General features: G+C 53.3%; 1 protein-coding gene across 2 annotated transcripts; it reads right to left on the bottom strand.

Moving 5' to 3' along the window:
- Positions 1–229: 229 nt before the first annotated feature.
- LOC115899129 lies at positions 230–10,437 on the bottom strand. 2 transcript variants are annotated; one of them, XM_030936079.1, is made up of 3 exons: positions 10,074–10,437; positions 4,176–4,305; positions 230–3,468 (listed from the first exon to the last, which is right to left on the bottom strand). In XM_030936079.1, the coding sequence occupies exons 1-2, from the start codon at positions 10,331–10,333 to the stop codon at positions 4,302–4,304; spliced, it is 264 nt and encodes an 87-aa protein (XP_030791939.1). In that variant the 5' UTR covers positions 10,334–10,437; the 3' UTR covers positions 230–3,468; positions 4,176–4,301. The 2 variants fall into 2 exon arrangements, with proteins under 2 accessions (XP_030791939.1, XP_030791938.1); XM_030936078.1 differs by lacking the exon at positions 4,176–4,305 and having other exon boundaries at positions 2,928–3,468; positions 10,074–10,402.
- Positions 10,438–16,050: the final 5,613 nt, after the last annotated feature.

The raw sequence follows: 16,050 nt of genomic DNA, 5'->3' as shown, positions 1-16,050 counted from the left end.
CCTGGCGGGGAGCGGGCGGGATTCTGAGTTTCACGGCTCAGAGATGGGAGGGGGCTGGCCTGGGGTCACCTGGAGTAACAGTGTCACCTGGAGTAACAGCATGTGCAAAGGCCTGGAGTGGAGTGAGAGGAGGGTAAAAGAACAGCAGCCTGAAACCGTAGATGGGGTAGAATGAAGCCCAAGAGAGCTAGCTCCAAGGCCAAGTTAGGAAGCTTACACCCAGTCTTGCTTTCAAATATTTAATCTTTTATTCAGTGCACTCTCAAAACAGTATTTCTGTATCTAGTTCCAAGCTGGGTGATCCTGCGGCCCCAAAGGTAGTGATGACTCCGACTGCTGGGAGAAGACACAGACCTCCCAGTTCGGTGGATCCCGAGTGAGTCAGAAGGTGAGACTGGAAGCAGCAGCGGCCTTGAGGGAAGTAGGCTCTTCTTGAAGGATAAGAAATGGCTGCATGAAGAAGCAGGTATTGAAGCTAGGGCTTTCAAGGATGAATAGGAGCTTGCCAAACAAAGAAGGTGGGACATGCAAACCAAATGGAGGGACTGTGGCCCAAACTCAGGGATATGTGGATGGAGTAGCAGGAGAAAGACAGACTGGGGGAGCAGAAGAGTCAGTGTGAGCTTTCTCCAGATCCAAAATCAGCAGCCTGTCATTCAAGGCCAAGAAATTCCACAATAGTTCCCCTTGGCCCTGTCAAGCCTGTCAGGCCTGGAGCTTCCTCAAAGCAGCTCTGATGACTCCAGCCACTGTCATCTCCCCTTCTTGTGTCACGAGGACCGTGCACTTTGGTGCATGGTGACATTCAGTGGGGGCTGCTTTCCTCGGTGTGGCTGTGGGAACTTAGACCCATGCCTCAGTTTCCCAACCTGGAAAATGGGCTGCAGGAAGCCACTTTTGCAGCTTTATGTCTATCTCAGGCCAGGGAGGCCTTGGACAAATTATGTGAAGGAAGAAGAGAAAAATGGAAGATAGAGAGAGAGAGGGAAGGAAGGGGGCGAAGGAAGGGAGAAAGGAGAACAGATGGGATGGGAAGCGACAGGAAGAGGGAGGAAGGAAAAGGCTGTGCACCTCCCCACCCAGGTCATCACCAAGGGACAGGTCCAACATTATTATTTCAGACACGCCAGTGCTGTCGAGGCTTAAGAAATGGGTGATGATTTGCATGCAATTTGCATGAGATTTGCATACTATTTGTTAAATGTCAAAAATGCCCTGAAAATGCTTTCTCCCACCTCCACCCCCAGTCGAGAAGTGGGAAACCTTTCCCCCCCTTCCTCCACCAGCTCCCAGCATGGGCTGGGGACCTCTCAGTTCAGAGGCTACTGGGGCACCAGTCCAGAGGGTGGTGACCCTGGGCAAGCCGAAAGCCATCTGTAAAATGGGCTGTCATCCCGGCCTCTGAGCAGCGAGGCTGTCAATCTTTTTTTTTTTTTTTTTTGAGACGGAGTCTCTCTCTGTCGCCCAGGCTGGAGTGCAGTGGCTCGATCTCGGCTCACTGCAACCACCGCCTCCCGGGTTCACGCCGTTCTCCTGCCTCAGCCTCCCCAATAGCTGGGACTACAGGCACCCACCACCACGCCCGGCTAATTTTTTGTATTTTTAGTAGATACAGGGTTTCACCGTGTTAGCCAGGATGGTCTTGATCTCCTAATCTCGTGATCCGCCCGCCTCAGCCTCCCAGAGTGCTGGGATTACAGGCATGAGCTACCGCCTCCGGCTGGCTGTCAATCGAGACAGGGCTCCAAAAAGACGTGCGCAGGTCCTGACACGGAGTAGGGACCAAGGAATGGAACTGGGGAGATTATTAAATGCCCCATTTTCTTGCCAAAACCTGATGGAGGAAGGTCCCTGAATATGCACAGGGAAATGAGTGACAGAGTGGATCCAGGTTCGAGATAGATGCATGTGGCCCAGCTGTTAGCAGAGTCCCAAACCACGCACGAGCAGGGATCTGGGCTGCCTCCCTCTGTGTCCCTAACAACCTCCTTGGGCCTCGGTTTACCCTCTGCAGAAAAGAGAGCAGAAGACTCTGCTCCAGGCGGAGCTCCAGGGGACACACAGTGGGTCTCTGTGGACAGAGTCCTGGGTTAGGCACCAAGGGAGAAGTGGAGGGGGCTAGGAAGGCCCCTCTCCAGGCACACCCAGGGGCTAGCAAGACCGAAGTCATTCTGCAAAGCAGCTCCAGTAGGTCTGCCTGCCGGAGGGAAATGGGGCTCCTCTCTCTTCCCCTCCTTCTCCCCCTCCTCTCGGCCAAGCGGGAGTTGGAGGGTAGATGCCCGAAGTTCAGCAGATGCTCTGAGGGGAGACGAGCAGGAGCCCCGGGGCCAAGTGTTGCCCCGAGCTAAGCAAACAAACAATCTGGGCGCGGCTGTCCCCATGGTGGCGATTTACTATCCACCTGTCCGTGCTTTGAGTCCTGCGGCCAACAGGACTCTTAATTAAAACATTATTTCTTCCCAGGCTCCGGCGTCTCCGCCCGTGGTGCCTGGAGAGTGAACACGGCCCTCGAGGACATGTGCAGCCCCTGCACTCCCTCCCCAAAGACCCTCCCCAGGGCTGCACAACGTAACGTTACGTGACGTGGCTCCGGGTCAGAGGTGCAACGGAAGCCCGGCACACTGCCCTGAGGGTCTCCACCTGGAATTCCCACAAGGCACTCCCTGCAGTGCCCCGAGATGACCTCCCATGCCTCGGCTCAGTTCCCTACCCCCAGATCCTCATCCTCTTGGCCAGAGTTCTTCAGACCCCCTTCCCCTGCCGCCCCAAGACCCTGTGCAGACAACAGATTTAAGGGAAAGGGGGAAACCGTGCAGGTACCTCCTGGGGAGGTATTTGGGGGTGGAGATGGGGCGCAGTTGGAGGCCTGAGCAGGAGCTGGGATGTCCCCATCTCCCTGCTTAGTCATTGGAGAGTTCGGTCAGGACTGGCTGCACCCCCAGCCAGGGCTGTTCACTGCACAAAGGGCCTGTGGGGGCCCCAAAGAGGGCTAGGTGCTCTCTGGCTGGGAAGGAGAGAATCCGAGAAGACTTCCTGGAGGACACTGCAATCCCAGGTGTATTGGAGCTGCAGAGAAGAGGTTGAAAAGTGCTCCAGGCAGGGGGCATGGCTTGGGCAAAGGTGTGGCTGGGAGAATGTCCTGGGCAAGAGGGGAAGTGCCTCCGAGTGCCTCTCCTGTCCCCTCTGTGCTTCTCTTCTTGCGATGCCCTCTGGATGCCCATGGGAGCTTTCCAAGGTGGCACAGTGCTTCCCACTGAAGACAGGGCACCCGGGGCCCCAACAGGGGAGCAACAGCCTCAAAGTCACACAGCAGAGCTGAAAGGCTCAAGGCTCCCTCCTGATAGGCTGGGCAGGAGAAAAAATGTCCTAGGTCCATGTCAGGGATTGGGGCTCCAGCAGGAGTTGTCTGAAGCAGTGTGTATCATCTGGTCAGGCCAGGGTTTCACCATCCACCTGGGAGCCCAGACCCTGGAACAACAGGAGGGGAAGGATACACCCGTTTCAATACAGGCCCAGGGAAGGGTGAAACACCAGTTCTCTACCAGTTGTCCTTCCCTTTGACCTAACATCCCTGACATGGACAGTGACACCTATAGTCATCCCCTCCTCCTGTGGATGTCCCTGGTGTCCTTTAAGAGGTACAGGGATGGCCCCTGGTGACTGGTGAATTTGGCTGTTTTCTTTCCTTTTCTCTCTCTCTCTTTTTTTTTTTTTTTTTTTTTTTCTGAGACAGAGTCCTGCTCTGTCACCAGGCTGGAGTGCAATGGCCTGATTTCAGCTCACGGCAATCTCCGACTCCTGGATTCAAGAAATTCTCTTGGAACGTGGCTGTTTTCTGCCACCTGATGGCAGTCGCAGGAATTGCAGGCAAAGAGTGCAGTAAAACCAAAGCTCAATCCTTCACTGTAAGGAGACAGGTAACAGAGCCCAGAGAGGAGAAGCAATTTTCCCAAGGTCACCCAGCAAGTCAGGGGCCATACGGCTCTGGTGCACATGTTAGTCCAAAGAGAAGTGAGCCACCGAGGTCATGTCCCTACCCTAGGGACCAGAAGCATAGGAAGGGGGTGATGGTCAATAACATCTGTCTCTTCTCCTTCCTGGGCCTCAGTTTCCCTATCTATGGTCTCCACAATCTCTAAGGTCCTTTCTCTGTCTCAACTACTACAATGACTTACCTGGAGTGAGATCTAGGCTCCCGGGAGGTGGGAGAAGTGTTTTCCAAAAGTGCCCTCTACCCCAGCTTATTCCTTCAGCCAATACCCGGGTCCCCTTGGTCATGGCTCTGCCTCCTCCAACCCAGACTACCTGAAAGAGGGAGACAGAAAGACACAGATTGCAGGAAAAACACAGCCCTTGCCTTGGCATTCGAGGCTTCCCTGTTCTGCCCAGTGTCTGGCTGGTGCCTCTTCCTGCCCCTGCCAGGGCTCACTTCTGACCTGGAGATTCCCTCCCCTGCATCCAGGCACCACTAGAGCTCCAGAAAAATATTCTGAGCAGCCCACTCCTTGCCTCCAGAGACAAATACATCCCACTAATATTTATTGAGCACCTACTATGTGCCAGGCACTGAACTGGGAATCCAGCAGTGAACAAGATGGATGGCAGTGCCCTCATAGAGTTTACAGTCTACTGTAGGAGACAGGTGAAAAAAACAAGTAAAGAGTGGAGAAGTTGGACGCTGACAAGTGATGGGAAAAGATATGAAGCAGGGACGGAGTGAAATACAATTTTATTATTTATTTATTTCGAGACGGAGTTTCACTCTGTTGCCCAGGCTGGAGTGGAATGGCACGATCTCGGCTCACTGCAACCTCCACCTCCCGGATTCAAACGATTCTCCTGCCTCAGCCTCCCCAGTAGCTGGGATTACAGGCATGTGCCACCATGCCTGGCTAATTTTTGTATTTTTAGTAGAGACGGGGTTTCACCAGGTTGGCCAGGTTGGTCTTGAACTCCTGGACTCAAGTGATCTGCTTGCCTCAGCCTCCCAAAGTGCTGGGATTACGGGTGTGAGCCACTGCGTCTCGCTGGAATGCAATTTTAAACAGGATGGTCAGGGAGGGCTGCAGGGAGAGAGGGAGTTGGGGACCTGAGGGAACAGTATTCCAGGCTGATGGAACAGCCTGTCCAGAGGCTCTGAGGCAGCGAGGAGGCCCATGTGGCTGAAGCAGAGGAGAGAGGGAGGAGGAGAAAGCAGGGAGGGAATACAGCAGGTCATCCAGGGTCTTGCAAGCCTCGGGAAGGACTTAGGCTTTGACCCTGAGGGAAGTGGGAGCCATGGAGGGCTGCTGGCAGAGGAGGGATGGGCCCTGACTCAGGGGCTCACAGGCGCCCTCTGGCACCTGCTACAGGGAAGACAGACTTGTAGGGGACAAGGGCAGGGGCTGCGGACCTGGGTGGGGGTGGCTGGGCTGGGCCAGGGGTTGAGAAGTGGGCGGATTCTGGTTAGACTTTGAAGGCGGAGCTGATGGAACCAGCTGAAAGACAGATAGAGGGCCTTGGGAGGAAGAGAGGAACAGACTGATGCCAATGAAATCAGAATAATAACAACTGTTCCCACTAATGGAGCAGGGGAAGGTTTAGTGATGAAGGCCGTGGTTTTAAAGCTTGATTTAAACCCTGGCTCTGCCCCTTCCCAGCTTAATCTTGCTCTGCCTCAGTTTCTCCACCTGTAAACCACCCATGATAACAGCACCTGGCCAGGCACGGTGGCTCACACCTGTAATCCCATCACTTTGGGAGGCTGAGGTGGGCAGATCACCTGAGGTCAGGAGTTTTAGACCAGCCTGGCCAACATGGCGAAACCCAGTCTCTACTAAAAATACAAAAATTAGCCGGGCATGGTGGCAGGTGCCTGTAATCCTAGATACTCAGGAAGCTGAGGCAGGAGAATCGCTTGAACTCAGGAGGCAGAGGTTGCAGTGAGCCAAGATTGCACCACTGCACTCCAGCCTGGGTGACAGAGCAAGACTCCATCTCAAAAAAAAAAAAAAAAAAAAAAAAGAGGCCAGGCGCAGTAGCTCACACCTGTAATCCCAGCACTTTGGGAGGCTGAGGAGGGCAGATCATGAGAGATGAGGTCAGGAGATTGAGAGCATCCTGGCTAACACGGTGAAACCCCGTCTCTACTAAAAATACAACAACAAAAAAAAAATTAGCCAGGCATGGTGGCAGGCACCGGTAATCCCAGCTACTAGGGAGGCTGAGGCAGGAGAATCGCTTGAACCCGGGAGGCAGAGGTTGCAGTGAGCCGAGATCGCACCACTGCACTCTGGCCTGGACGAGAGAGCAAGACTCTGTCTCAAAACTAATAATAAGTAAATAAATAAATACTAGCATCCACGCCGGGGGCAGCCGTAAGGCGACATGAAAAACCCCTAGCATCTCACAGGCTCTCAAAGCGTGACCATGATGGAGTGCCTGCTGGCTCCCATGACGACCTGTCTCCCTGCAACGCTGCTGCCTCGAGGCAGAAAATGTTGTCACTACTGCACTTCACAGAGCGTAGAAACAGGAGGTGGCAAGAGAGGCTGGGGGAGGGAGAAGGGGGGCCCTATCTACCCGGAAGTGAGAGAGGCCCTGGCAGGTTTGTCTCGAGCAGCCCCCACGGTTTTTTTCACCCTAGGGTACTGTCTGGGCTGACGGTCCAAAGTGTTTTTCTCATTTCTCAGATGCGGAAGCTGAGGCCTCCCCGGCTGGCGCTGCACCACCCACTAGTAGCCCCTGCTCTGCCTCTACAGGTCTGGGAGTGGTCTGGGGATCTGGGGAGCTCAGAACCCATTCAATGCCCAGAGAGGGTGGGTTAGCTGCCTCGGGACACACAGCCAGGGAACAGCAAAGGCAGATAGGGGCCCCCGTCTGTTGGGGAAGACAAAGCTGGACTCCGCCATCAACCCCAGCTGTGTGTGTGGTCAGGGATGGGGCAAAGGGCAGGGCATTAGGGTGGGGTGGGAGCCCAGAGGAGGTTGAAACTGTCTCTCTCTCTCCTTTTTTTTTTGTTTTGAGACAGGGTCTCACTCTGTTGCCCAGGCTGGAGTGCAGTGGCACGATCTCAGCTCACTGCAACCTCCGCCTCCGGGTTCAAGCGATTCTCCTGCTTCAGCCTCCCAAGTAGCTGGGATTACAGGCGCGCACCACCACACCTGGCTAATTTTTGTATTTTTAGTAGAGACAGGGTTTCACCATGTTGGCCAGGCTGGTCTTGAACTCTTGACCTCAGGTGATCCACCAGCCTCGGCCTCCCAAAGTGCTGGGATTGCAGGTGTGAGCCATTGCACCCGGCCAAAACTGTCTCCCCTGAAGGCTTCCATCCTCTGCCTCCAGCATGGCTCACTGGGATCTCCACCCTGGTCTCCTGTCTCCAGCCCTCCCCCCACCACAGTCCGTCCTCCCTGCTGCAGCCAGGGGTTACCTGTGAGCACTGAGTTAGGTCCCATGCCTCCTCTGCCCACAGCCCTCTATGGCTCCCACCTCCCTCAGGGTCAAGGCCTAAGTCCTCCCTGCAGTCTGCAAGGCCCTGCATGAACTAACTGCCTTGGCCTCTTCCCGCCCTCCCTTCCTCCCTCTCTCCCTTTGCTCCAGCCATACGGGCCTCCTCACTGTTCCTCCAACATGCCAGGTGAGGTACTGGCTCAGGGCCTTTGTACAGGCTGTTCCCACTGCCTGGAACACCCTTTCCTGACTCTCTGTTTAACCACCTCCTCCACATCATAGCCTGAAATGTCACCTTTCCAGAGAGGCATCCCCCAGTCACTGACCCCTCTCCACCTTCCTCGCGTCCCCCACAGCACCGACTGCGAGCTGACATTCTCCCATGCTATTATTTGGCTCTTGTCCCACGGGACTGCAGGCTCTGTGAAGGCAAGGTCTGGTCTCTCTGGGTCACTGCTGAATTTCAGTGCCCAGCATGGAGTCTGGCACACAGTAGGCACACAATAAATGCTGACTCTGTACTGCATGATTACAGTCTAGACGTCTGAGGGTCGTCCAGTCCCCAGACCTCATAGAAGGTACACTGCTGAGAACACTCTCTCCCAGCCCCAAGCTCTGAACCTCCATCCTTCATCATCCTCTTAGCCTCCCCCTCCCCGCTAAGATCTTCCCTCAAGAAGGCCTGGGAAAGGGACCTCTCCCGCCCCCACTGCAGCCCCAGGCTCCTGCAACAGGGTGGCATCTGAGGCTACTGCCCTCAAAACATCAACACAGGCTTGGTGACTCAAGCCTCTAGAGGGCCAGTGAGTGTGACCCCCAAAAAATCCAGGGTAATTCATATGGCCCCCGTCCCTCTCCTGTTCAACACTTCCAAGGTGGTGGTCCCAGGTCACCTTCACCACCGCACGGCCACCCCGACGTGTTTCCCAGAGCTGCCCCAGGCCAGCAGTGAGCTGTTCCTGTGGCCCCAGCGCCCTTCTCTGGAGACCCCTCCTTGGGCCAGAAGACACCCCGCTTGAGGGCCATCTTGGCCAGGGGACCTCTTTGGGGACCCAGATATCCAAGTGTGAGTGTGGGTAGCGGGCATTAGGGTGGGGCTATGGGAGAGATAAGGGGGTAGGGAGAGACCAGAGAAGGAAGAGAGAGAGACCCTCAGGGAGACAGAGAAAAACGGCAGAGACAAATGCACAGAGACACCTAGAGAGAAAGACAAAGAGACGGAGATAGACACACATGTTGAGACACACAGAGAAAAAAAAGAGCAGAGACTAAAATGACAGAGACAGAGACACAGAGAGAGACATACACCGCGGGAAGAAAGAGACAGAAATGGACAGAGATGCACAGAGAAACAGAGACAAAAGAGACACACAGAGAGAAAAACAGCAGAGATAGAAATGGAGAGACAGAGAAAGAGAGAAAGACACGGAGAGACACACAGAGAGAAGAAAGCAGAGACCAAAATGGGCAGAGACACAGAGAAAGACAGAGACAAAAGAGACAGAGACACAGAGAGAGATGCGCGCACACACACAGACGGAAATGGACAGGGACACAGAAAGAGACTCAGAGAGACAGAGAGAGAAAAGCAGCAGAGACAGAGACAAATGGACAAAGAGACAGAGAGACAGGGAGAGAGAGACACACATACAGACACAGAGAAAAACAGACAAAAATGGACCGAGAGACAAAAGAGACAGACACGGAGACATAAGGAGAAAAACAGCAGAGACAGAAACGGGCAGAGACACAAAGAGACAAAGGGGAAGAGAGACAGAGACACACACAAAGAGGAAAACAGCAGAGACCAAAATGGGGAGAGAGACAGAGACAAGAGAAGGGGACAGAAATGAGAGAGGGAGACAGAGATGAGGGAGAAACAAGGAGGAATACAGCAGAGATAGAAGTGGGCAGAGACACAGAGAGACAGAGAGAAGAGAGACAGAGACAGAGATGATCACAGGCAACCAAACCATCAGGGAAAGAAAGAAAGAGAGGCAGAGACAGAGAGACACACACAGAGAGGAAAAAAACAGACATCAAAATGAGCAGAGACACAGAGACAGAGAGAGAAAGATGAGGAGACAAAGATGAGAGACACAGATATAAATGAGACAGAGACAAGAGACAGAAACAAAAGAGGGAGACACAGATAAGAGATGGAGATGAGAGGGAGGGCGACAAAAGAGATGAGAGAGACAAAGGTGAAAGAGACAGAGATAAAAGAGAGACAAAAGAGAGAGATGAAAGAGACAAAGAGGATAGGCACAGAGACACAAGAGAGAGTCAGAGACAAGAGACAGAAAGAAGAGGGAGAGAGATGAGACGGAGACAAAAGAGAAACAAGAGACAGAGATGAGAGAGAGACGAGAGAGTGACAAAAATGAGAGTGACAGAGACAAGAGAGAGGGAGAAAAACAGCAGAGACAGAAACAGGCAGAGAGACAGACACAGACACAGACAGACAGCCGGGAAGCAAAAGACTGACGCCAGCAAGGCCGGGTCAGGAGAGAGGCCGGGCGGGCAGTGCGAGGTGGGAAAGCAGTGCCAGCCCAGGAGGCCGCCCTGGGCGCCTGCCTCCCACGCTGCTCTCCGGGGGTCCGCGGCCGCCACCCCGCCACCACCCCGAGCCCCGCGGCCACCTGGGGTCGCTGACGAGCAGCAGCACCGAGCCGTCCTGCAAGCGCGCGTCGCGCACCGTCTGGTGGTCGTCCAGCCGCCGCGCGTTGTAGTAGAAGGCGCGCTTCCAGGAGCTCACGCCCTGGCCCACCAGCTGGGCGCGCAGGTCGCTGAGTGTGTCCCGCGGCCGCACGGTCAGCGGCAGCAGCAGCGCCTCGTCCGCCAGGTGCACCTTGATGTGGTAGCGCTTCCAGCGCGACAGCCCCCGCCGCAGCCCCTCCATGGCGCCCGTCAGGCTCCGGCTCCAGCTCTGGCCCCGGGCCCCGCGCGCCCCGCGCACTCGCCCGACCGGCCTGGCCGCCCGCCCCCGCCGCGCCCGCGCTCCGCCCGCCCAGACACGCCCGGCACGCAGTGGGCAGGCCCGGCCCGGCGGGGCGGGGCGGGTGCCACGGTCCCCTCAGGCGTCCGCTCCCCACTGCTGACCCCAGAGTGCTCCCGGGGGTCCGAGGTGGCCACGCACGACAGAGCCATCAGTGGGGTCATCCCAGCCAAGGAGACGCGCGAATGTCCAGGGGGTTACATGGTGGAGGCGCCAGGGAGGGAGGCTGGGAGGCCACTTTATTTGATCTTTTTAAGGTCAGAATCTCACTCGGTCGCCCAGGCTGGAGCAGTGGCACAATCATGGTTCCTTGCAGCCTCGACCTCCCGGGCTCAAGCGATCCTCCCGCCTCAGCCTCTCGAGTAGCTGGGACTACAGGCCCTGCCACCAAGCCCAGCTCATTTTTGTACTTTTTGTGGAGACGGTGCCTGGCTGTGTTGCCCAGGCTGGTTTTGAACTTCTGACGACAAGCAATTCTCTGCCTCGGCCTCCCAAAGCGGTGGGATTATAACCCTCGGCCACCACGCTCAGCCTACATTTAAAAAAATAATAAATTTACTTTTAGGCCGGGTGCAGTGGCTCATGCCTGGAATCCCAGCACTTTGGGAGACTGAGGCAGGCGGATCACCTGAAGTCACGAGTTCGAGACCAACCTGGCCAACAAGGTGAAACCCCGTCTCTACTATAAGTACAAAAATTAGCCAGGCGTGGTGGCACGTACCTGTAGTCCCAGCTACTCAGGAGACTGAGGCAGAAGAATCGCTTGAACCTGACAGGCAGAGGTTGCAGTGAGCTGAGATCGCACCACTGCACTCCAGCCTGGGTGACAGAGCAAGACTCCGCCTCAAAAAAAAAAAAAAAAAAAAAGAGGAAGAGAGAAAAAAAGAAGATGAAAGAAAGAGAAGAGAAGAAAAAAGAGAAGAGAAGAGAAGAGGACAGGCGCAGTGGCTGACGCCTGTAATCCCAACACTTTGGGAGGCCAAGGTGGGCGGATCACCTGAGGCTGGGAGTTCGAGATCTGCCTGACCAACACAGAGAAATCCCATCTCTACAAAAAATACAAAAAAATTAGCCAGACGTGGTGGTGCGTGCCTATAATCCCAGCTACTCAGGAGGCTGAGGCAGGAGAATCGCTCGAACCCAGGAGGCGGACATTGTGGTGAGCCGAGATACACCACTGCACCCCAGCCTGGGCAACAAGAGGGAAACTCCGTCTCAAAAAACAAGAAAGTAAAGAAAAAGGAAAATAAAAGAGCACCTGCTGAGTGACAGTCTTCTAGGTACTTTATTGGGGTGGGGGAAGCATCTCTTATTTTTCCCATGACACTATGACTTCCCATTTTACAAGTGAGAAAACTGAGGCATGGAAAAGAGATTTCCAAGAGGAAACAGAGAAAAGTGGCAGAGCTGGGATTCGAACCCAGGCCACCTAGCATGAGCAGTTTGGTTGTAATCCCTTCATCACACAAACATCACTTTTTTTTTTTTTTTTTTTTTTTTGAGACGGAGTTTCTCTTGTTGCCCAGGGGGGTGGAGTACAACGGCACGATCTCGGCTCACCACAACCTCCGCCTCCCAGGTTCAAGCGATTCTTCTGCCTCAGCCTTTCTGAGTAGCTGGGATTACAGGCATGCGCCACCAAGCCTGGCTAATTTTTTCTATTTTTAGTAGAGACGGGGTTTCTCCATGTTGGTCAGGCTGGTCTTGAACTCCCGACCTCAGGTGATCCACCCACCTCAGCCTCCCAAAGTGCTGGGATTACAGGCGTGAGCCACCACGCCCGGCCCACAAACATCACTCTTATACAACCATAAGAGTTCAGATGGAAGTTTCTAATTATTATTATTATTATTTTTTTTTTTTTTTGAGGCGGAGTCTCGCTCTGTCGCCCAGGCTGGAGTGCAGTGGCGCAATCTCGGCTCACTGCAAGCTCCGCCTCCCGGGTTCACGCCATTCTCCTGCCTCAGCCTCCTGAGTAGCTGGGACTACAGGCGCCCGCCACCTCGCCCGGCTAGTTTTTTGTATTTTTAGTAGAGACGGGGTTTCACCATGTTAGCCAGGATGGTCTTGATCTCCTGACCTCGTGATCCGCCCGTCTTGGCCTCCCAAAGTGCTGGGATTACAGGCTTGAGCCACTGCGCCCGGCCTATTTTTTTTATTTTTGAGATGGAGTCTCACTCTGTCACTCAGGCTGGAGTGCAGTGGCAATATCTCGGCTCACTGCAGCCTCCACCTCCCAGGTTCAAGCGATTCTCCTGCCTCAGCCTCCTGAGTAGCTGCAATTACAGGCGTGAGCTACCATGCCCAGCTAATTTTTGTATTTTTAGTAGAGACAGGGTTTCACCATGTTGGCCAGGCTGGTCTCGAACTCCTGACCTCAAGTGATCTGCCTGCCTCGGCCTCCCAAAGTGCTGGGATTACAGGCGTGAGCCACCATGTCCAGCCTTTTTTTTTTTCCCTTCAGATGGAAATTATTTTTTTTTTTTTGAGGCGGAGTCTCGCTCTGTCGCCCGGACTGGAGTGCAGTGGCCAGATCTCAGCTCACTGCAAGCTCCGCCTTCGGGGTTTACGCCATTCTCCTGCCTCAGCCTCCCGAGGAGCTGGGACTACAGGCGCCCGCCACCTCGCCCGGCTAGTTTTTGTATTTTTTTTTTAGTAGAGACGGGGTTTCACCGTGTTAGCCAGGATGGTCTCGATCTCCTGACCTTGTGATCCGCCTGTCTCGGCCTCCCAAAGTGCTGGGATTGCAGGCTTGAGCCACCGCGCCCGGCCCAGATGGAAATTTTAAAGAAAATGCAAACCAAATTAAATTCCAGATGGCCCCTTCAACCCTTGCTCCCAGTGAAAGAAAATATACAACTATTAGGAGAAAACATAGAAGTTAAAAATAAAAATAATCTGGGCTGGGTGTGGTGACTTACACCTGTAATCCCAGCATTTTGGGAGGCTGAGGTGGGCAGATCACAAGGTCAGGAGTTCGAGGCCAGCCTGGCCAATATGGTGAAACCCGGTCTCTACTAAAAATACTAAAATTAGCCAGGTGTGGTGGTGCCTGCCTATAATCCCAGGACTCAGGAGGCTGAGGTGGGAGAATCACTTGAAACCAGGAGGCGAAGGTTGCAGTGAGCTGAGACCACGCCATTGCACTCCAACCTGGGTGACAGAGTGAGACTACGTCTCAAAAAAATATAAAAATAAAAATAATCTTACTGTGTTACAGCATATTAAACCCAGAAACCTTTAATTAAAAGATTAATAACTGACTACAAATATAAAATTCCTACACACATATGCACATTAAAAAAATACTAGAAGATCAACAGGCAACATCAAGGAGGAAAGTTTCCCAAAACATGATAGACCAAAGACTGATTTCCTTAATATGTAAAGAGCATTTGGAAATCAATAAGGATTAACAAGTCAATTGAAAACTGGGCAAAGTGGCTCACTCCTGTAATCTCAGCACTTTGGGAGGCCAAGGTGGGTGGATCACCTGAGGTCAGGAGATCAAGGCCAGCCTGGACAACATGGTGAAACCCTGTCTCTACTAAAAATACAAAAGTTAGCCAGGTGTGGTGGTGGGTGCCTGTAATTCCAGCTACTTGAGAGGCTGAGGCAGGAGAATGACTTCAACCCAGGAGGTAGATGTTGCAGTGAGCCAAGATTGTGCCACTGCACTCCAGCCTGGGCGACAGAGTGCCTGTCTTTAGAAAAACAAAATAGCCAGGCGCGGTGGCTCAAGCCTGTAATCCCAGCACTTTGGGAGGCTGAGGCAGGCAGATCACGAGGTCAGGAGATCCAGACCATCCTGGCTAACACGGTGAAACCCTGTCTCTACTAAAATTAGCCAGGCGTGGTGGCGGGCACCTGTAGTCCCAGCTACTTGGGAGGCTGAGGGAGGAGAATGGCGTGAACCGGGAGGCGGAGCTTGCAGTGAGCTGAGATCGCGCCACTGCACTCCAGCCTGAGCGACAGAGCAAGACTCCGTCTCATAAAAAAAAAAAAAGAAAGAAAGAAAAAGGGAGAGAGTGAGAAAAAGAAGAGGAAAGAAAGAGAGAGGAAAGAAAAGAAAAGAAAGAGAAAGGCTGGGCGCGGTGGCTCGAAAAAAATAAAGAAAAACAAAACAAACAAATAAAAAATACTAGAAGATCAACAGGCAACAACATTAAGGGAGAACAGCTTCCAAAACATGCTAGACAAGAGCCTGATATCCTTAATATGTAAAAAGCATCTAGAAATCGATATGGATTAACAAGTCAGTCAAACAAAAGGTGAGACATGAATGGTTTTTTTTGTTGTTTTTGTTTTGTTTTTTGAGCTGGGGTCTTGCTGTTTCCCACACTGGAATGTAGTGGCGCAATCTTGGCTCACTGCAACTGTGTACCACCCCTCCCGGCTAATGTTTTGTATTTTTAGTAGAGACAGGGTTTTGCCATGTCGCCCAGGCTGGTCTTGAACTCCTGGGATTCAAGCAATCCTCCCGCCTCAGCCTCCCAAAGTGCTGGGATTACATCCTAAGCCACCGCACAAGAACAGTTTTCTGAAAAGGAGACACAAACGTCTTCTGGGCATAGGCAAGGGAGTTCATTCTCGCTCATGGTAACCTAAATATAAAATAAAACTACCATGAAATACCTTTTTCTTCTTTTCATCCCTCTGGCTGGTAAAGATGAAAAAGTCTGAGCATTCGCTGTGTTTTCAGGGTTTGGGGAAAAGAGCAGCCTCATGCTGTTGGGGTTCAGAGTGTGAAATGGTGTAAGCTCTCTGACAATAGCTGTTTGAAAAAGGTATAAGCCAGCAGTGTCCTTTCTGGGAAGGTATCTTTGTGCACAAAGAGAGATGAGAACATAATACATGTGCCAAGAAATTTACATGTAACACAGCAAAGTAGGAGGCTGGCACAATCCCTGACCTCCTTGAACAAAGGAGGGAAACTGAGGCCCGGAGAGGAGTAGTGGCAGAATGAGAACCCAGGCTGGGCTGGTCACTCTCTGGGGAAGGTGGGAGGCTGGCTCAACCTGAAGAACTAGGTCACCATGGCCCCCAGCCACCTCCCTGTTCAGGCTGAATTCCAGGCCTCGCCCATCATAATTGCTGGTGTCCAAGAAGGTCAAAGGGAGGCCTGGGGACACTTGGCTTCAACATGGGGAGGCCACGCTGAGCCCTGGGAGTGCTAGGTGCCACTTCCAGTTAATTCTGACTTTCTCATTAAGCTGTTAGGAAAAGCCTGGTGGCTGCAGGCGACCGGCCCTCTGCCTGGGTCTGTGGGTTAGAGGGATCATGGTTTCTGCCTTGAGACACCGTATTATCTGTGGTGGGCAATTATGGAAGATCCAGGCAGACACTGACAAGCTCAGAGAATCCCTGAGCTCTGGAGTCTGGGAGGCTTAGAACTGTGGGATCACTGAACACACAGACTCCTCGGATCTTAGAACAGCTGGTGTTTTGTCCTCCTCAGAGCTCTCTAGTGGGTGGGTGGGGGCTCTGAGCGGTAATCACCAGACATCCCCTCTGGCTGTCTTAGGGGAGAAAAAGATGCAGTAGTAAGTTTTAAGAAAGTTCAGCAGGAAGCAAGAGGAATAGGCTTTTAAAAATGGGCCAGAGGCGGGGCACGGTGGCTC

This window comes from Rhinopithecus roxellana, chromosome 8 (assembly GCF_007565055.1).
Source record: "Rhinopithecus roxellana isolate Shanxi Qingling chromosome 8, ASM756505v1, whole genome shotgun sequence".
NCBI lineage: Eukaryota > Metazoa > Chordata > Mammalia > Primates > Cercopithecidae > Rhinopithecus > Rhinopithecus roxellana.
The sequence above is the reverse complement of the archived record's forward strand: the minus strand, read 5'-3'. Positions and strand labels throughout refer to the sequence as shown.

What these genes read in the sequence shown, in the direction of transcription:
- LOC115899129 (XM_030936078.1), bottom strand. Translation starts at nt 10,333, where the DNA reads ATGGAGGGGCTGCGGCGGGGGCTGTCGCGCTGGAAGCGCTACCACATC. An exon ending in CTGCTCGTCAGCGACCCCAG is followed by an intron (nt 3,469 to 10,073) that starts GTGGCCGCGGGG and finishes CTGTTGTTCCAG; the next exon opens with GGTCTGGGCTCCCAGGTGGA.